The sequence below is a fragment of the Carassius auratus genome, chromosome 18, assembly GCF_003368295.1.
Source record: "Carassius auratus strain Wakin chromosome 18, ASM336829v1, whole genome shotgun sequence".
In the NCBI taxonomy this organism is placed as follows: domain Eukaryota; kingdom Metazoa; phylum Chordata; class Actinopteri; order Cypriniformes; family Cyprinidae; genus Carassius; species Carassius auratus.
Window position 1 is genome coordinate 5,221,302 of NC_039260.1, and position 21,866 is coordinate 5,243,167.

The 21,866-nt window shown below is 36.9% G+C and overlaps 1 protein-coding gene across 12 annotated transcripts in view; it reads left to right on the plus strand.

Annotated features, from left to right (window-relative positions):
* mical3a (microtubule associated monooxygenase, calponin and LIM domain containing 3a) overlaps positions 1-20,914 on the plus strand; it is a 67,209-nt gene extending 46,295 nt beyond the window's left edge. Inside the window, exons 34-49 of one of the 12 annotated variants that reach the window (XM_026287214.1) lie at positions 490-552; positions 1,665-1,742; positions 2,133-2,246; positions 2,467-2,549; positions 2,666-4,526; positions 5,127-5,221; positions 5,326-5,544; positions 6,361-6,411; positions 7,774-7,881; positions 8,006-8,099; positions 9,373-9,423; positions 10,087-10,137; positions 12,792-12,857; positions 17,285-17,384; positions 18,981-19,054; positions 19,146-20,914. In XM_026287214.1, the coding sequence (XP_026142999.1) occupies positions 490-552; positions 1,665-1,742; positions 2,133-2,246; positions 2,467-2,549; positions 2,666-4,526; positions 5,127-5,221; positions 5,326-5,544; positions 6,361-6,411; positions 7,774-7,881; positions 8,006-8,099; positions 9,373-9,423; positions 10,087-10,137; positions 12,792-12,857; positions 17,285-17,384; positions 18,981-19,054; positions 19,146-19,330 (3,293 nt within the window). In that variant the 3' untranslated portion in view covers positions 19,331-20,914. Of the gene's footprint in view, positions 1-489; positions 553-1,664; positions 1,743-2,132; positions 2,247-2,466; positions 2,550-2,665; positions 4,527-5,126; positions 5,222-5,325; positions 5,545-6,360; positions 6,412-7,773; positions 7,882-8,005; positions 8,100-9,372; positions 9,424-10,086; positions 10,138-12,791; positions 12,858-15,478; positions 16,287-17,284; positions 17,385-18,980; positions 19,055-19,145 lie in introns of those variants that run through there. The other 11 variants (XM_026287212.1, XM_026287204.1, XM_026287205.1 and 8 more) reach the window with 11 other exon arrangements.
* The last annotated feature ends 952 nt before the right edge of the window (positions 20,915-21,866 follow it).

The following is a 21,866-nucleotide window of genomic DNA, read 5'->3' on the forward strand; positions in this document are numbered from 1 at the left end:
TTAAAGATAATCTTTAAAAAGACCAATCTAAATTTTAGTAGTAGTAAATCCCTGCTAGTATTTATTACTGTTCACTTTTGGCTGGATCACTCGAGATGAATGTTACCAGGTGTAAATGAGATTGTTGTATGTTTGATTTGCATGTGTGATCACTTTTCAATGTGAAATTTTATCTGGTGTCACCCACAAGAGGATTTAGCTTGCTTATTTTACTTTCTACAATCTTTTATCTTGCTTTAATACTTTTTATATATCACACTATGTCATTGCTGTGACATTATGTTGACCTTTTATGGGTTGAGAGATTTTTTTTTCCTTATGTCTCACTTCATCAACATTGTGGATATTGGGGCATTGCTAACAAAGTGAATGCTCCTTTTTCTGTTAATTTCTTTGATTTATTCTTGAATGTATGTGTGTTTATGTTTTTTGTGTTTGTGCATTTCATGTACTTTTCCCCATTCTCATTTTCCATTGGTTTACTTGTAGCCCCTTCCCATAAATCCATGCGTCATGAGGCTGTCAGAGCCTGGTTGGACTCGATGTCTGGAGGTAGAGAAGAAAACAAGTCCAGCAACTTATATTTAGTGCTAATACATACACACACCAGTGCATGGCAATACTATTAAACACTTAACACCACTGCAATCATTGTTGAACATTGATTGCATGTTAAAACATCACATGCAAATAGAAGCTGACGCTACTGCATGCTTGAGTGGCGAGACGGTGTTTGGTGTGATACTGTAGCTCTTACCCTTCAGCTTAATCCAAACACACTGACTAATGCATGCATTTGACATGTTTCCTTAAGCGTTCTTCTGAAATAATACAAATTATAAATTGTACTTAAAAGTAAAACAAGAGTACAAAAATGTTAAATAGTCATACACACAAGTTTTTGTTCCAGGATGCGTGTGGTGCATCTATGGAGGACACTAAGTGCTTGTTGACATAATTGCAAAGCACGTCACGTCAGCGCAAGGCCACAGAGAGGTCAAAACCAAATATAACTAAAAACATTTCAGAGTATTTCTGTGGTTCACAGAGATGACACATAGAAGATAAAACAGCCTTGAGCATGTCACAGATGTACAAGAAGGAAATAGACTGGAAAGGTTGCATACTATTCTGAAGCCTGCAAAAAATCTACTCAAGTTCAGAACTTTTGTCTGCATTATATCTTTAAATGAATTAAAAAAAGTGGTGGTATGTGGTTGGGGGTGTCTAAGCTAAGTCTCCCTCTTTATGTTCAGTTTGGTGTCATTGCATTTCATTCACAACTCTTTACTCACTCCTCCTCAACAGCTGGTGATTTTGAGCCCAATCCATTTGTATTGCAAATGGATACATGCATGTGTTTAAATACTAATACCATTTGTTTATTTCTACATTTTGTCATGTGCACTCATTGTATGTTTACTTTTAATGTTCCCTCAAGACAATTGTTTATTAGCTACATGATTGATGCATTCTGTGCTTTTTTCTTTTTTTCTTTCTTTTTTTTTGCACACGTTATTCATTATTTAGCTGTTTAGTGTTGCTTACACCTTCTGCACATGGAAGGTCTTCTAATAGTCATGAGTATAGTTTAACAGATTTTACCTTTTATTTAGAGTTTTGCCCAACATATTCAGCTTATTTTTCTTCTCCTGTGATCCCAGAGCCCTGTGAAGAGGAGGATGACCCAGAAGCAGAAGCAAGCAGTCCTGACTTTGAGCCAGGCACTGAAATAGATCAAGGTTTGTCAAGTCCATTTTTCTATTTACTTGCTGTGATATCATTATGCCTTCAGAAAAGTTACGGAGTTAACTTAATTAATCGATAACTCCTTTCCTAAATATAATTAGGTTAACAGACTTGACATTTGAAGATTGTTCTGTGCTGACAAATATACAATAAGTTAGTTACTTTTAGTTGTCTTTGAAAGGTTTGTTTATAAAAAGCTTTCCCTTTTTGTAATTTATTTTGATTATTTAAGAAGGCTAAATAGAGTTGACAAAACCTGCTGCTTTTTTAATAATACATTGTCTACAGAAATTAATATAGACAACATGGTTACTTTTTAAAATATATATTTCCATGTATTTTAAACTGGCTTTCACACTGTTTTAATTTGTTTAATGTCATAGAGGACATTCCCTTAGATGCAGAGGCTGAAGCTCGTTCACATTGTATAGATGAAATTGTAACGCTTCCAGTGGATAATGGCAAAGCAGAGAGCCAGGAACATGTTTCTAACACTGGTAATCAGAACCTCATCATAATCATATAAATCCATGCCTTTTCCGTTTCTGTTTGAGACTGATGATTGCAAATGTTCATGCACTTGCATAACTTGCGTCTCTGAACACATTACATCAATGCCTTGCTTCATAATTACACAGGAATTGATGATTAAAATCTAAAACACAAGGGATTTTTGATGTCCATCAATGTTTTGGCTAATTTTACTTTTCCTCACAGAGAAGACATCTGCAAATCCAAGGGAGTTGATTGTGGACGTCGTGCTGTCTCCAATCCAAAAACCTGCTTTACCCATTGAAGAGGTAATATGGGGTTGTGGGATCAAAATGTCTCCGACCTCACTTTTTTGCTTGGTATTTAAAATTATAAAAGCCACTGCATACTATAATATTCTACCATTCCTTTTCTCTTTCTACAGAGGACAGAAGTCTCTCCTGTAATTCTAGTTAAATCTCCAGGTGCCCGTTTTTTCCCTGAGCCCTATCTACCTGATAATGTCAAATCGAATGTTCCCCTTGATGCTGAAAGTCGCCATTCTCCTGTTACTCAAATTGTTGCGCCATCGCCCATCTGTTCCCAACCTGTTTCACAACCAGAGACTGCGAATCCCAAATCTCCTGTCCAGCCCGAGCCTTGTGCCTGTTCTCCAACAGGTAATCCTTTATCTCCAATATGTACTCAATCACAACCCTGCCATGAGCCACCCTCAGCCCTCTCCACAAGCTCCCCTGTCAGGACTCAGCCCGCCCCAGCAGTCACTTCCACTCCTTTGGCTAAGCCTGCTTCTGAGAAGAGAACCAATGAACCCTTGAAAGATTCAGTGCCTGAGGAAACCCCTGTCAGGAAAACGGACCTCATTGAGGAGTTCTGGTTAAAGAGTGCAGAGATCAGAAAGAGTTTAGGACTCACTCCATTGGATCGAAGCAGAACGACAGTGGAGAAGAGCATTGTGAGAACTCCAACGTCTGAATCATCATCTCCAAAGTCTTACACCCCAGAGGACTTTTCTGAAGAACTGAAGCCTACTTTCACAGGCCGTTCTATAATACGCAGGATTAACATTACCTTGGAGGGTCAGGTTATATCTCCGGTGGAACCTAAGAGTAATGGTTCTGAGAAGAAAGACTTGAGCAGCAGTTCTGGGTTGGGTCTTAATGGAAGTGTGACTACCAGTCAGACAGCAGCTAGTGACAGCTACAACAATTCTGATTCTACCATGCTAACCCCTCCTTCCAGTCCCCCACCTCCTCCACCTGAGGAGGAGACAGCTTTGCTCCAAAACAGAAGGCCTCAGGTGTCCTGGGACAATCTCCTTGAAGCCACAGAGGAACCTAAACCTGAGACTCCACCCTCTAAACCGAAGACTCCAGTTAGTCCTCCTCAACCAAAACCAGTCACGGCTCCAGTTCCACACCCTAGAACTAACCCACCTGTTGTTATGAGGGTAAAGGAACCGAATAAACCATGCCGTGAAGATGTGAGAAAGTCTTTTGTTGAGTGTGTAGAAGAGATACCATTTGCTGATGATGTTGAAGACACGTATGATGACCGCACTCCATACAATGGTCTGGAAAAGTTTTACACCCCACCAACCAGCATGGTCAACCGGGAGAAACCGCCTTTGCACTTGGCGCTGGCAATGGAAAACGGCAAGCCTAACATAACTGATGGAGTTTCCCGGACAGCAAAGGTTTCCCAAGATTTTTCTCCAGAAGCCAAAGAGATTGCAGAAGAGCGAATGCGGGCCCGAGAAAAGTCTGTGAAGAGCCAAGCTCTGAAGGACGCCATGGCCAAGCAGCTTACTAAGATGAAAGAATCAGATGCTGCCAAGGGTGCTGTGGCAAAAGCAGCCTGGAATGTTCCTGAGACAACAGGGAATAGCAAAAAGCAATCAAACACAACCAAGGACTCTGCAGTGAAGGCTTTGGAGTCCAAAAAGCAGACCGACATACTACCTGACCGTGTCTTCACCACACCGACCAGTAAGAACGTGGACAGTTCGGTCACATCTTCAGAAAGCTCAACAGGGGGCAAAAGCAAGAAGCGCAGCTCACTGTTTTCTCCACGTAAGAACAAAAAAGAAAAGAAAGCCAAAAATGAAAGGCTCTCTGGCACAGAAGAGACTCCACCCAAACACAAGTCCCTGTGGAAGGCGGTGTTCTCTGGCTACAAGAAGGACAAAAAGAAGAAAGACGACAAGTCATGCTCAAGCACATCTTCAAGCTCTACAACTACAGACTCTGGGAAGAAGAAAGAATCACCACTGGACAGGTCCTCAGGTCAGCTATAGGTTTTTCATTTAAACCGCTCCCCCTTTGTCAGAATTTATCCTTGTCTATGCTAGCTCTGTTCCAAAATCTAGTGTGAATCCTAAATAGCCAGCTCCTTTTCAAGACCGCATCATAAACTTAATTGAACCTCAATAGTGACCGATGGTTGGATTCAACTCGCAAATTATTTAATTGGAGTCTACTGTTAGCATATTGCTAAGATAATGTTGTGTAACAAGCATGGAAGTACATTGCACAAGATATTGTGTAAATTATTATTTTTTAATATATATACATTGAGCTAGTATTATTAGTACTCCATGGTGTTGATTGAATAATTTGTTGCTCTATTATCAGCGTCTTGCCTCATCCAAAAAATTGAATATGTTTCCATTAATTGTCACAGTGCAATCTGGGTTTCCCTTTTTTCACACTAAGTATATTTGTGATGCCACTTTATAATTTGGTGACCAGTAAAACGGCTCACTTCAGATGCTAATGGGTTTCGTAAAAATCTTGCAGAATGTTTATGGAACTTACTTTTTTCACCCAAGTATCTTTCAACTGGTCATTTTCTTAAGGAAAGTTCTCTCTAATTTACTGATGTAGATTTAGGTCTGAGGAGAAATCTCAGCTTTTCTGAGGACTCTGATCTCTCCTGTGACGATGTTCTGGAAAGATCCTCTCAGAAGTCCAAGGGTGATGTAAGTATATCATATTTAAAGAGCTTCTTTTTTTCATTTGAGTCAAGTGTATGTTTTGTTTTTCTGTAGTCTTCAATTTTAATGAAATCTTTTGCTCTTCTCAGCACAATATGGACCTGTTTGACTTGGTATCAGATTTGAAAAAAGAGAGAATTAAAGAGGAGAAATCCAAAGAGAAGGATAAGGACAGGGTGAGGGGAAAAGGAAAAAGAGTAACAGAGAAGGGCAAGGAAAGGTTAAAAGAGAGGGAGAATGAAAGAAGAGTCAAAGAAAAGATTGTGAAAATGAAGGATGTGCAACAGGAGAAAGGAAAAGAGGAAGAGGTATTTGTGATGTGGGTTTCAGAAAGAACATGAATGCAACACGATGCTCAAAAAAAAAAAAAATTTATTAAAACATATTGAACAGCATTCTGTTTCATTCATAACCTGTTAGAAATTAAGTATTTTTGTCTTGCTGTGTTTGTGTGACGGTGAATATAGCGTGTAGAAGAACAAAAAATCATAGTGTCCACCAGACTTCATAGAATAAGTTATAGTAGGCATTTTAGAGTGCAGTGTTCATCTGGCTTTCATAACTAGTCTAGTTGTGCATATAAAGCTGTGGTCGTGACACAGGTAGTTTGTGGTGTTGTTGTTGTTGTTGCTGTTATTATTGTTGTTTTTTAAGTGTTCTGTTTGTCCAGATTATGATTTTTTAAATTTTTATTATTATTATTATTTAAATTTAGTGTTGTGGTTTCTCAAGACAAAGTCACTGATGCAGTAATGTTTTAGTATGTACTCTTACCCTCTATCAAGTCTTTTAGGGTAATCTTTTAGTCCAAAAGGTCCAAAATTAACTTTTTGCCACACTTGCAAATAATGTTTGTTTGTTTTTTTTTGTGGGGGGGTGGGTGGGTTAATATTTAATGTACTGTCTATGAGAATAATTTTGGTTGGCAGATGTTAATTTTGGACCCTGAGTGTAAATGCGTTGCACAAAACACGGTCACGTTAATTTGTACTTTTGCACTCATCCCAGCATCCTTAAATGTTAAGTCTTGTGTTTGTGTGTTGCCGTAGAATCCTGATTTTGTTTTTGTACATTAACCATTCTAATCGCATAATATTTGTTTTTCTTTAATTTATTTTTCTAAGTCTGTTTATGTACCTCATGCATTGGCGTTCAAGAGATCGTATGCCACAAAGGTAGTGTGTTCATTCATTCCCATTGGTCTACCCGTTTTACGCATGTCATATCACACCGTCAAGCCTAACCTCTTATTGTTGGTCAGAGTATGTTTGCTTTATTGTGTTACTAACCGTTTTCTGCGGCATGGTGAAGGCTAAAGCGCCCCCTTTCTGCTGGAGGATGTTACTGTATCACATGACATTTTCAAAAGGCTTTCTGGCTGTTTACCTGCATACTGTTTCTATTGTGTACCTCACTGGTTTACATGCAACTTGTTTTTCTTTCATAGCTTCTACTATACTTTCTTAAAGAATCTCTTCAGTCAATATTTTTTTCCATGTCTAACTTATACTTTATTGCAATTTATTGGCTGTGTGCAATATATCACTGACTACGTTTACAAGCTGTTAAAATTCGGGTTATGGTCGGGTTAAGGTCACTATTTGGGTTTCTGAAACATTCGGGATAACCCGTTTACATGCGTGAGCCGAGAGAGTTACTCCTGTATACATGGAACGTGTAATCAGTCGCCAATATCACGATGTAAACGGCGACGCACGGTTAGCGTCTGGACGTAAGACGCAATATGCCATGTAATTTCCGATTCTTCTTCCTGTATCCAAAGACTCAAAAGACCAAGATTCCTTGCGAATAGAACATGTGCAGAACACACATTTTGATGGGGATATGCCGAAACGCGTTTACAAGACCAAGTATTAGGGTTAGAAAAGGGGTACCCCAGGTATAATATCCCGGTTTTTAAAAACCAGGATATGAGCATATCCGGGTTTTTGCCGGTGTTTACATGGCCGTGCGCGACCGGGTTATTGCTAATATCCCGGTTTTGAACGTGTTATTGGCTGCATGTAAACGTAGTCACAGAAACACACCAACATCTATCTATCTATCTAGTCTTCAGATTTAAAGTTTGAGTTATTTTTATTTTTTATTAAATTGAGTCAATTTTTTGTGCAAATTTTAGCTTTAGTAAATGTGTGAATTGTATTTTTTTAATGGAGAATGGAGTACTTAATATACTGAATAACTTAAGTGTTTATTTGTTGAATTTCCAAAAAGACGCACACTGTACCATTATTGTGATAAGTTACTTGTACTGTGATATGCTTGATTATTATGACTTGATTATACTATGACTTGATTATCTAGAGGTGCTTTAGAATTGTAAGTCGGAAATACTTCAGTCTGTTGTGGTAGTTGTGTAGCTTTGACATTAGGCTTTGTTTTAGACTCTGCTGTAGTCTTCTATTACACAAATCCCTGCCGTAGACATCCATGTGATGCCAGACAAGGATCCATCTACAACTGGCCTGGACATAGTTTACAGAGAGCTGGATCTGATTTTTAATTTCCTGTTGCAGAAAACATACACGGAGGAGGAACTCAATGCCAAGTTGACAAGAAGAGTACAGAAAGCTGCACGGAGGCAGGCCAAGCAAGAGGAGCTCAAGAGACTCCACAGAGCCCAGGTGAAAGCATACTAATGACTTTTTCACACGAGGTTGTCAGAAAGCTGAATTTCCGCCATCAGCTTGCAGAAGAATAGAGTGTGAAATTAAAAAATTAACTAGAAGCTGCTTTTTGATTCCTCAGATCATTCAGAGGCAGCTGGAGCAGGTGGAAGAGAAACAAAGGCAGTTAGAGGAGAGAGGTGTCGCCGTGGAAAAAGCATTGCGAGGGGAAGCAGGTATTTCTCTCTTTCAGTCTCTCTTTATTCCTCAGATGAGCTGCTAGGGCTTAAAGCCGTGGAGCAGATCTGCATAACTCATCCTTTTCTATGTAGTTATATTTTGACCTTTAGGTCAGAGTTGCTTGGCGTTTTTTTTTCTTTTCTTTTCTAGTTCTAGCTTCAAACTACAGTGCTGAGTTTATTCATCATTTTCCATGAGATTAAAAGCATTTTGTTAACTTGGGTTAGTTAGTATTCTTAGTATGGATAGTAAAGTAATTCCTTTTTTTTTTTTTTTTTTATATACATGAATCTTGCTAGAAGCTTTTATATCATTACTAAATTCATATCACTCTGTTGGGTTCCACACTGACATAACGTTAGAATTACATTCAGAATCCCCATGATTATGGAAAAACCTGGATATGTCAGGGAATTTTAAAATTGTGATGTCCAGGCCTGGAATAGGCAATTATAATTATTAAAAGCTGGAAAGACATGCCACAATCATAGACATTTTGGTAGTGAAGATTTTTTTTCTAGTTATGCTCCACTCTAAATAATTCATATGCCAGAATTGCTTTTTGAGCTCTCCAGTTGAGCTGCAAATGAATCAAGGCATATGTCATTTTCCTGGACACATTTTTACATTTTAAAGTTTTAAGTTATTTAAATCTACTAAGTCCAAGGGTTTGTACCTGACATACAATTGTATCTGCCCCTGCAATCTCAATTCTAAATCCCTATTCACTAGAAGGGTCTTCAAGAGTATTTTAAAGTCTTTATTTGAAAATGCTAATTTATGTGTATATATACATATATTAGAAATATTTTCTTTTCTCCAAATACTGCAGAAAATATTGCAAAAACTGCAGTATATAATGCTTCTAATAAATCAGATAAAGGAATTGCGACAATTGTGACAATACCACTGCTGTTCTTTGATTTCATGTTTTCTGCATTCAATTGCACATGACAAGCTAGCAATAATTAGCATGTTCCTTTTGATGGGTGCTACAGTAACAGCTGAGAGAATTACTAGAATCAATTTCATTATTCGATTCAAAGAAAATGGTTTCCTGTTGGAAAATGTGAGCAGATTATATTAACACAATCAAGTAGCTGTAGCTGTAACAAATTAAAATTTATGAAGTTGATTTGTAATTTCCAGACAGGCAGTAAAAGAAAACCTCTGAATTATGGCCTCCTCTCTCATCTCCCCCTCTCCCCTCCATCCCATCTTTTAAATCTAGTGTTTCTTAATCTCTTTTTATCCTTTACTCTCTCTAAGGGTTGTATAAAGGTTCTAGTGTTAGTCCAAAACAGCGTAAGAGGCGTTCAGGTATCCATGGTGAACTCTAGTAGTTGTTGTAGTCGTCTCGGCCTATCGTGCCATTCTCATGCCGAACATCATCTCTCCTGGTCTCTCCTCACGTGTGTCTCAACTGCATGCCCCGTCAATCTGATCACGCCAAACATAGATTTGTATGCTGCATCACTGGATGTGAAATTAAAAACAATATTACAGACTGTTTCTTTGGTTTTGGATCTATATTATTCCGTTTTGTGAATCCTAAAGCATCCCAAGCTACAGTAAATGCTATATTCATGTTTTGTTGTTTAGCATAACACACATTAACAGGCTGTACAGATAATCTGTAGCATTTAGGGTTAAAATGCCTGCTATATATTGAATAAAAGGAGTTTTAGTTATGTAGATAGGCATTTAAACAAGGGTTTTAGATAGATAAAGATACTCGCACTCCAGAGTCTGATGTGGCAGAACACTGCAGTTCAACAAATCTATGTGCTCATCTACCATAACAGGACATGCAATATAAATACAATCAACTAACTACATGTTTACATGCCAAATAACAAGTGTGTTGAGTGTGTATTCGGCATATCTTGTACTATGTGAGCGTGTGTGTTTGTGTGCAACATATGCATGACTTGAAGCTACTGGCTGTGTGTGCAGTAACATTTTTCTAATATATCCTTATAGACTATTGGGGAGAGTCTAATTACAGTGAGATCCTGGATTTGCATCTGGGCGGTATGTATTTCAAATCTGTTGCTTGAAATGGACTAACATCTAACGCGCTCTCTTTTCCCCCTGTACTTACCGAGTCTTCTTTTGCCTAAATACTGTCATTTTATCCTGCTTAATGTTCACTTTATGTAATTTATAACATTTATGAAATGCTTATAGTTGTATTTTAAATATTTTTTTTTTCAGATTTTTTTAAATTCATATTTTAAGAATGAACTATAATTAGTTGTCATTTATATTTTCTTTCATATACGTTTCACATTTTTTTTGATTTTATAATTTTTTTTTAAATGTTACACATAAGCAATTATATAATCATTTAATGTATTTTTTTTTTTTTTTTTTTTTTTAGGAATCAAAGCAAAAATATATTATTTCGTATCAGTTTTTACCTAAAGATGGCTTGCTTGCAAATAGCCCTGGCATTACATTTGCTTTCGGTTTTAATCTTAGTTTTCAAACTAAAAATGTGCTATTAATATATACCAGCATCTGAAATAGGAAATGCTTAAACAATCAAATAAAAGATTGCAGTCCTGATTAAGCACCTCCCCTCTAGCCTTTTGTAAAGCCTATGGCTATCTGCTTTACCCACCAGCACATTAGCTTTAATATTTTCCACCCATACCTGCTCAGTTGCATAGGGGCCCCGGGCCCCTAGAGATCCCAGTGTTCAGAGCATCATTCCTCATTGCGATTGATCCCATCATGTGTGGCTCATCTTCACTGCGGTCCCTGACCTTATATCTCACGCTGTGGATCTGTTGAGTGCTTGTTTGAATGAGTGTATTGTCTTGTGGCGTTTCATTGATCAGACTGTGAAGTTCCAGGCAGGCCATGCCGAGATCACGCACGCAGACAGGAGATCGCGTGGAGCACTGTCTGTGTTTTTTTTTTTTTAAAGGACATTGAGGCATTGTTTAAACCATCTTATGAATCTTTTTCAATGCAACAAGATTCTTAAATGTAGCATGCCAAAAATCGAATGCAGTGTTACAACAAGGGTTATTTTAGGTGGTAGTCTTTACGTATGCTATGAAATAGTATTGTTTAATTAGGAAACCGAGGTAAGTAAAACATATTCACATTTTATAAATGTTCTAGTAAATTGTCTCAAGACGTTGATGGAAAAAAAAAATTTAATCCAAAAGCAAGCTAAATTCATCAAAGTTAGGATGACTTCTGTTTGGCGTTTTAATGCTGCAACCCCATAATTGCTTCTTGTGGCTAAATTTTCTTTCATTTTTTGTAACAGTTGCACAGAGATTAAGTGGCTAATATGCGAGCTGTTCGCTTGGATTGATTTTCCTGTGAAAGTGATTTTTTTTTAATCATAAACTATTTGGTGGCAGACCTGCTAACAGTTGGAGGATTTCTTGTAATCCGAGCCCAAAAACCCTTTGCATAATTACTGTCAGCATTCTTAGGCCTAAGCCATCTCTTGGCAGGAAAACTTGGTTGTCTTATCCAAAGCAATATAGTTGTCCCCATTCTTGTAGCCAATTAAATAAAACTTTTGAAAGCTTTTGTTGATTTCTGTGTAACTTTGCATCAGTGTGCGTTTGTTTACGGCCTGTTTCCCATGGGTTGTTTCCATGCATGTCTGCATAAGAATGTGAGCTTGTTGCTTTTCATGGATAATTAGTTCCCTGATTCTTCCCATAATTGCACAGGATGAGCCAGCGATATGAGATGATGCGGTTTAAGACAAGTACTCGGTACATGTTAGATTGAAACGGATCCTTTCAATGAAATGCCCTTTTTTTAATGTTTATTTGCTTTTATAAGTGTTGATGAGGTCAGAATATGGGTCACGTATGTAGAATAGGAAACTGAATATGTCCTCAGCCTCCACATAAGACGGTGTTGTATAAGTGCTGATTAGTTTCTGAATGCAGACGAGGTTGCAGTCAAGCTTTCAACAGTTGCGTTGACAAACTCCTCTGTTGTGAATTACATGACATCTCATCCAATTGGTTCAGCATTTTAAAGACTATTCTGTCTTCCCAGCTTTGCAGAGCATTGGGAATTGTACAAGGATCTGCCTTTTAATTTATTCCACTGGTGAAATCCTTTACTCTGGTGACATTCATTTGACTTTTTTATTTTTATTTATTTTTTTAGGTTTGACACCTAGCATATAGATTTATTTCCACATTAGATGTAGTGAGAGGATTGAGAAATCCAGGAACATCCCCAACGATTATATAATAATTCAACCTTGGCTCTTAAAATCCAAATTTTCTAGACCTCACTTTCAGGAGAGCTAAAGCTGCATACTGTACTTCTTTGATGTAGCCCGTGCAAACATTAGGCTTGCTCTAAAGTCACCACTTATTTGTCCCCAGTAGTACACAGAAGGAAAAGTTCAAAGAGTAGCGTGATATTTCACCTCTCTTCCTCAGTTCATTCATGTTTGCGCTCTGTTCTGTGTCGTTTCCCCCCAATATGTTGCATCGCACTGCTGCTTTGAGTTTCTCCCCAGAGTTCTTTCTCTCCCCAGAGTTCTTTCTCTCTTTAATTTTGCTCCTCACTTTTTTTCTCTTCCACATCTCTTTCTTGATTTCACCCTTCTGGTCACCTCCACCACTCTGCTCACTCTCTCTCTCTCTCTCTGCTATCTCTCTCTCTCACATTTCTATCCTGTGTTGTGGAAGTTGAACCCTATGTCGGGACCCCTCGTCGAAGAGCCCTGTACCTCTGCCCCTGCTGTGCCCCTAAAGGTAATGTAAACCCCGTCATGTTTGCTGCCGGCCAGCAATGTTACTATAACAACATGGCCAGCGGCATCACTTTGACAATCCACTGGACCTGTGGAGTATTGCTTTTGCCCTTACAACTACAAAGTCTACTCCTCTCCCCTGCCCATGTGTGTCCAGGCTTAGTGGGTTTCCCCCAGCAGATTGCGTCAGTGCTTCTGATGTACAAACACAAATTTGTAGCAGCAGTAGGGCTGGATGATATTTTAAGGCCTCTTGCCTAAAATTAATGTATTTTCTGTAAAATGTTATAAGACTGATATTTGGTTTTATTTATTATTTAAAGCTGCAGTAGGTAACTTTTGTAAATATATCTTTTTTACATATTTGTGAAACCTGTCATTATGTCCTGACAGTAGAATATGAGACAGATAATCTGTGAAAAAAAATCAAGCTCCTCTGGATCCTCCCAGTGGTCCTACTGCCATTTGCAGTTACGTACCGCTCCCGGTAAGAAACAACCAATCAGAGCTGATGTCTGTAACTTTGTTTGTGTTCAAAATGTAGAAAAAGTTATATAATAAGCGAGTACACCATGAATCCATTTTCCAAACCGTGTTTTTAGCCTGTCCTGAATCACTAGGTTGCACCTATAATCAGTGTTTATATTCGGACTATTTTAGATTGCTTCGGGGGTACCGCGGCGGAGTAACCCAGTACCTTTGTGATTCTTCATAGACATAAACAGAGAGAAGTAGTTCCGGCTACGATGTTCTTCCGCAAGACGCAAGCAATTCTGTTTATTAACCGCTAGAGCGCCAAAAGTTCCCTACTGCAGCTTTAATGTGTTTTAATATACGTTAATATTTTATGTAATAATTTATTATTTGCATTTGATTGGCATTTTTTATTTAGTGGTGGTATTAATTAGAATTATACCTAAAGAAAAAAAATCATTTTTTTTTTTTTAGCAAAATTCTTGCCTAAACGCTTGTTTGCATTTGCCTTTGGCATTACATTTACTTTCGGTTTTAATGAAATGAAACAAAACAATAAAATGTAGCAGCACATATCCAAAATGCTTCAATAGTCAAAAGTAGCTAGGTGTAATAGATGCAGCATATTTTATTTTATGTAGTTGCCAACAGATTAAATATGCTTTAAGCAAGAAGCAACATTTGAATTTTTTATGCACAAAAATAATAATTAATTAATTAATTAATTATTATTAATTGTATAATTAATTAATTGTAACAAACAAGAATACTATGCATTTCATTTTGAAACTTGTGTATGTGCCATTCAAGGATTTTCATGAACCGTTAAATCCCAAATAAAGTGTTAAATCAGTATTTGAGTCAGGAAATTTTAAAGAACTGATTCAGGAGTGTTGATCAAATTTGCCCTCACTGTCAGAATGGTATGCTATTAAAATTCTATATAGTCAACAAAAGCCACACACGTGGTAAATGTTTAGTATATCACCCAGCCCTCAGCAGTAGCAGCATAGCTTTTGGTTTCACATATCAAGGATTTACTTTTATTTTCTCTACACTTATTCTAGACTTCCTAAAGAGGATAAGCATTACATGAAATGCGTTTTTAATTAGTACATTAGAGCAGACATGATACAATGACAGACTGTGTTTTTTGGGGGAAACTGCTCTGCTGACTATAAGTGTGAAGTTAACAGCATGATTGTCATTTGCTCTTCCCGAGTTCTAAAACTGTCAGCGTTTTACCTGTCCCAACCTCACAGCTCCTTTACAGAGCTGTATCATAGACTATATTCACTGTGTTCATATGTTTCCATAACACTGATTTGTTATGAAGGATAGCATGTTTAAGAGGAACACAATAGGAAAGTGAGGTCTCCAAACTTGGCAGTCCTTTTTATGTCTTTGTCATACCATACATTCAAATTTAAAGTCAACATGAGATCAAATTAAATTTTAGACTCTTGGACTTTATGCGAATATTATTCCAAGGATTTATTTTTTTCTGCTTATCGGAATAATGACTTTATCTTTCCTTTTCTGATAAAACAATCAAGGCCAGTAGGTTGGGGAAAAATAATGTTGTACAAATTATTTATAAAGCTGTTGTTTTGTAAGTAATGCATTATTAAAAGACCTTCCAGCAATGCTTTAATTTGATTAAAATGTTTGCTTTAAATAGTGCTTATTTTTATTCCTGTTTGATTTAATAATAATAATGATGATGTGTTATTTTACATTATTATGCATTATATAGAATGCATAAAAATATATAAAATAGTACTAATAATTTTATAAAATAATTACTATTACTGTTATATCAGGTTTCTGATTTATTTCATATTTAATATATTTGATATTATGTTCAATGAGTTATAGGATTTAATGAATTTTAAATTGAGTTTTCTCTATATGTTGGGTTAAATTAACATTATAAAAGTAAAATGGTAGCATAGGACATTTCATGTTGACTTTAAATGCAGCAGCACAAAGTACAGAAGTTTGGCAACATTGTGTTTTTGTCAGTTTGTAATCTGGTGTGTGTAACTATGCCTGTGTATAACGGTGCCCTTTTGGCACAACGTTAGCATGGCTGTTCTACGACTGTTCTAACTGTGGTTCTTCTTTCTCTGTTCCTCTTGGGAAAAGCATGGGGCTGAGTGTGGGTGAGGCCACTCACAGTGCGTCCCTCTGGATAAGTTTAGCCTCCCTGTCCTCTTGTCTCTGTCTCTCTCTGTTTTTATGTCTGAGGACCTCTACTTTGCCTCTGTGTGTTAAAACAGTCAAGGCCAGCAACCGCGAGCACAGCCTTTCGATTTATGTGTGTACTGTCTTTTTCCCTTTTTTGTTGCAAGAGCCGCCTCTCTGTCAGCTAAGTACGTCATGCTCCATCCAGGTTTGCCATGCGATGGCTCATCTCAGCGCTTGGCTTCACTTGTGTGTTTATGTATGTGTGTGTAAGGATGGGAGATGGGGTTTTCATAGATGTCTGGGACTGTAATAGCATGGGCTGACATGTAGTTGGTCCCACATGCAGCCGGTTGACAGTATTCTGCTTTGATCATGGACTTCAGCACATGCCATGAGGCTTTTTACCTCATGCAAACATTAGAAGAACGTGTAACTGCACTGCAGGTAAAGAATATCGAGTCATGAGCTCAGCCCAGAGCGCTTTTTAAAGGAATGTTCTAGGTTCAGTGCAAGTTTTATCTGCAAGCTTTTGCCGCATAATGTTGATTACCAAAGAAAGTTATTTTGACTGGTCCTTTTTGTTTTTATAATAAGCAAAAATTGTAGCTGTGTTAAGGTACTTACAGAGGGACACTAAAATTAACAATAAAGATCAAAGATATTTTAAAGCCGTTAAAAAGCTAGTGTGATATTAGTCATTTCTGTGTTGAATGTATCCAGAAATATAATAAATGACTTTTATCGAGAGAAAATACTTTAATAAAAAATATTTAAATTATTTGTGTACACGCGTCTCTCTCTGTGTGTGTGTATACAAAACAAACTAGATTTGTATTTATAATCTTATAGATTTTATGTATTTTTTATATATATATATATATATATATATATATATAAGCAAAATACAGATTTAAGTTTTAATAAATTCAAAAATAGTATTATTTGAAATAGAAATAATGTATTAATTTCTTTATGGTCGATTAATTTAATGTATGCTAATTGAATAAAAGTAAAAAAAGAAAAAGAAAAAAACGCACCAACAACATCAAAAACTTTCGAACTGTCACATCATGTTATCTATACTTATTTATATGTATATATTATTTGTAAGAAATAATAATTACCAGTTAAAGTAGCTAAAGTTCTTGAGCAAAGATACAATGCTTTCTGAGAGGAGTCAAAATTAATTTGTCAATCAACAATTTGCCAACCTTGCTGTCAGTAGAGCTGAACTTGTAATGAAACTGGAACATTTCTTTATGATGTGCCATTATTATCGCCATGGCATTGGGCTAAAATGGTATACAGTTGGGTAACTTGCATCATTTTTTGGAGGAAACCTCCTTGGAGCAAGCTGTGGAACCCACAAAGGTAAAACCAAGTTTAGATGTTCACCTACGACATTCCCTTGGATTATTGGGTAACTCTCATAATTAATAAATGTAGTCTTGCAAAAGAAGATTTTAAAGTTTGAAGCAATATCCACTGCCTTGAAAAAGACCAAATGCCTCAGAAGTCCAGTCCGATCAGCATTGATCATGATATGCTGTCCAATCAGAAGCCATACCTCCACGCCATCCTCTGTGAACCCGGCTGGCTCGACCTCATCACGGTCTTCCACATTTCCACCCTACTCTTGCCCTGACAAAGACATCCTGGCTTGGCTGTCATCGCATTTGCTGTGTGGGTGTCTGTGTCAGGTCTGTGTGTCAGCGAGTGGTTAACTGCCAGGTTCCTCATGCTTCTCCAATGTGTTTCTTGCAGGAATGGGTAAAAAGGACGATCCAAAGCTGATGCAGGAATGGTTTAAATTGGTCCAGGAAAAGAATGCCTTGGTGCGCTATGAATCGGAGCTGATGATATTGTGAGTAGACGTCCAATTTAAGCTTCAATGCCCATTTCTCATTTCATAATGCTCTTTAATTTTTACTTCATATGTTTAGTCTATCTACATTAAGAACTTTTTCATACTATACAAAAAATGAATAAACCAGAGCAAATTTGATTTAGCTTAAAAAAAAAAAAAACTTCTCAGTGTCCAAAAATCTATTACAATCATCTCATTAGGGCTGCACGATTAATTGAACGCGATAAATTTGGAACGCACATTTAGTCAGTAAAGCTGGTTCTGTGATTAGCAGTAAATCTCCATCACCTGCTTTCAGGTGGAGCAGCATTTACTACACAGAGCCGTAGATCTCTGACATCTATGTAAAATCGCATTCATAATCGCAGACAATATAATTGTAGGATCATGAAACCTACTAATTCGTTCGTGATTGACAGCTGTTTTTGTATCTTAGTGAACCATGGCTCTGTGTAGTAAATGCTGCTCCGTCTGAGAGCACGTGAAAATACCACATTTAATAACGTTTAATAACTCCAAATTCACTTCATAACATCAGTCGAGTCGAGTGTTTAAAATAATTCCTTCTGTGAGATATGGCTTCTTAAACAGAATACTTAAGGCACACAATATTTCATTGTATTCTAAGCAGTGATAAAGGCGATGTCAATTAGCATTTCATCATAGATATACTTATGATGAAAATTATAAGAATTATAATAAGATAAACCATATAATGCCATTGTCGTGTGTTTATTAGTCACGTTGAATCAATGAAAGCGGTTAACTTTTTTTTTCTAATATTAACGAACTTCAGTTTATTGTCTGGAGTCTGGACGATTTTATTTCATTGTACAAAAGGAACAAATGTCTTTTTAAACTAGAACGGATGGTCTCTAACAGGCAAAATTGCTGTAGGCAACGACATGGCACTGAAAGATTATACCAGATGCATTTATTTGATTCTGTTTGTTCTGTTTACATTGTGTGGATATGAGATGCAATTACATAGTGACTGCCTCAAATGCAATCAACTGTGCATCTTTGTTTGCAAAGATGAGCACCAAATGGCCCATACATTCAGACAAAAGACAGTTTCATCAACAAAATGCAAATTACAAAGAGACAATTTAATCAAGAAAAGAAGAACTGCTTGTGGGCTCTCCATATGGACATTTTTCAGTTATAGGCTGTATCATATTTTCATCAGCTCTGAAGTTCAGTCGGTCAGTATTGGATATGTAATCGTGTGTGTGCTTGTTTCTAATATTTTCACATTTAGATTTTTTCCCAAATGTAGAATCTTTAATACACATATTATTTAATAAGACTTTAGAATGTAATCTTTAGCTTATCTCAAAATTAATAATGTTCATTTTAAGGTTGTGATGCCTGAATTCACCTGTATCATTTAAATTGTAGGAGTTGAAACTTTATTATTTGAATTTAGACAAAATAATTTTAGAATTGTCCATTTAGCAGATGGTTCCTTGATATCCATTTTACATTATCTTTGATCATCAAAGATTTTTCAAAATACTTCATACAATAGCAATAGTTTAACAGTCATTTGTTCTCTTCCATTTAATTCTACTCCCCCCTTCCTCTCTGCAGTGCTCGGGAGCTGGAGTTGGAGGACAGACAGAGTCGACTGCAACAGGAACTGCGAGAGCGCATGGCAGTAGATGGTACTTTGTATTCCAGTATACGTCTGATCATGTTTTAACACCAAAAAAAGTGAAACACATTCTTCTTAAATCAATGTTTTACTCTCTGCAGACCATCTGAAGACCGAGGAGGAACTTGCGGATGAGAAACAGATTCTGAATGAGATGTTGGAAGTAGTCGAGCAAAGAGATTCTCTGGTGGCTTTGTTGGAGGAGCAGAGACTCAGGGAAAAAGAAGAGGATAAAGACCTGGAGGCGGTGATGCTCTCTAAGGGTTTCAACCTCAACTGGGTTTAACATAACAACGGCGAAACGCTTCTGACCTCCAGCGATTCCCAGTTTCACTGCAGGGAATGTAAAAAATTGCAGAAAGAATCGGTCTGTCTCCCACTTCGGTTTTACTGGGCATGTCAACAACGTTTACAAATCCACTCATGAGCACGATGATGATGTTTACGAGTTCTCCTGGCATGACTCAGCCAAGGCATTGGCTCTGTGCAAGATGTTCTCTCGTTCAGAATGGGAGAAAACTTCAATTAGCAGATATATTTAGATCTTTTTTTTTGGCCTTGAAAAGGGACATATCAATCCTGCTGACGTTGAGGAAGTCTGAGACTAATGATCCTACAGTACAAAAAGCCAGTCTTGTTTTTCAGAGAACGTCTGGTCAAACAACTCTTTAACGTTTTCATGGGCAAAAGACGTTTGGATTTCCTATAATGCGTTTTCTACCTTTGACTACTGACTGAAAAAGTTCAGCTGTTTTCTCTCCCTTCGCACACTACTCTCCTGTTTAATATAACGCACTATTAGCATCAGACCTCCATGCAACAAATGAATGAAGTCTTCAGGTGTTGTTCACAGATAAGCATTTGATGGACTTCTGTAATCGTCACAGACACCTTTTAGTGACCGACACGTGTTGTGTTTGTAGCATCGACAATTGTACAATTTTAAAAGCTGTAAGTAGCCACCATATTAGAGATATTGTCTCGATGTTACGTACTTCACTGATGTTGGTTTCCATTTGTCTTGAATGGTGTTACCATACTTATATCCTAAAATCAGTTTACAATCATTTAGAATCTAGGAATATCTGATACTTGCACTATAGTTTACATAAAGCAGTGAGGTGTGTGTATATGTATAAGTATATAAACTTCCTCAGTGCAGATAGTTCATTAGAATATACATATACACCCAATATGCATTGATATACAATCAAATGCATTATGCATTTTGTTGGTTGGTCAGTGGTTTCAAGAACAGTTAAGGCACCCACAGCTTTTCGGACTTTTAGTATCAATGTGATGGAGAAATAGTGCCCAATTTCACATTTAATTGAAATTCACAGATTTGGAGCAACATGGCTTTTTTAACTTCTCATGCAACAGCTCTTCTCATCCATAGTTTTCTTATCTGTGCAGAGTGTGTTATTTATAATTGTCTTTGTAAAGTTTTATATCACACAAAATTGTTCCAGCACTGTCGACCGACACCAGTGCTGATTAACAGCGGGAGCTCGTGGTTATGCTCGAAACATCAATATTGCATATGAACATGCCTTTTTCCTAAGTGTATATTTAATTTTAGTCACAATTATGCTGTATAGATGGGCACAGATTTTCTTTCTTTCTTGTGAGTACAGATAACTGTGAATGAATACATACATATGGTCAACCATAGTTATTTAGACTGTAAAATGTTTGACAGATTTTATGGTGTATTTATTAACGTGTGAAAACTGTATTATATGTAAAGTAAATGAATCCTAATTTTTAAAAATATGTTGGCTCTTGAAAATGCTTCATGTTGCTAATTTGCATATAGGGTATTGGATGTATGCAGAGGCAATAAAACAATGCAGTTGTTACAAATGAAGACTACTGTGCTCCAAAGGGTTTTTTTTCTACAGACATTTGCACTGCTTAATCTGCAGGCTTTATTCACATTGACGTTTCAAGTTTTTTTTTTTTTTTTTTTTTTTTACATGTTGGTGGGCTTTCAAAAGCTGAACCATTAAGACTGTAATATTTGCATATGAATGTTGAAGTCTTAATTTGAAAAAAAAAAAAAAAAACACGTATATTTGTCTGTCTTGCATCATTTGCATAGTTCATTTTATTTGTTAATTTTGCATACATTTACCCATTAAGCATTTCAGTGTTGGTCTGTATAGTTTTTACCTAGAACTTTACCACCATTGATTTGCAGCTTTGATTTACTGGTGTTTGCTTCAGGAAATGGAAATATTTTCAAATTCATTAAGATAATCCTTTCAGAATTAAAAACACAATAAAATACATATAAAAGGCAAACTGTAGCAAATATTTACCTTTGGAAGTAGGGAACGTGCAAAAGTTATTTTGTTTTATAAAGCAAAGTAGCCCACCTCCGATTTTCACTTTGGCGCTGTGTAGCGTTCACTGTCAGGAGAAGACCATGGCGATGGGAAGTCCGATTCATTTAAGCGAAGAATCGGTTCCTTTGGACAGTTTACTAACAGCATAATGTACTGGTTCAGAAAACTAATCGCTGCAATCTTATCACGTTTCCTGACATCTTGGCATATTATTCTCTAAAACGGTGAAGTACCACATTTTCGATTTACGTACGTTTTATTATTTAAATGTGTTTGTTATAATGTGTGCCCCAGTTCATTTTACTACAGCCATATTTCGATTCATAGGGCCATGTAGAACCTATAAAACTATTCAGTGTGCAGCTTGGCTGAAAATATTGTTAACCATGCGAGTCGACGTGTTCGAAAAAGACAGCTGTTGATTCAATTATACCGTTCAGTCCGATTCGTGAACGAAACATTTACAGCGGT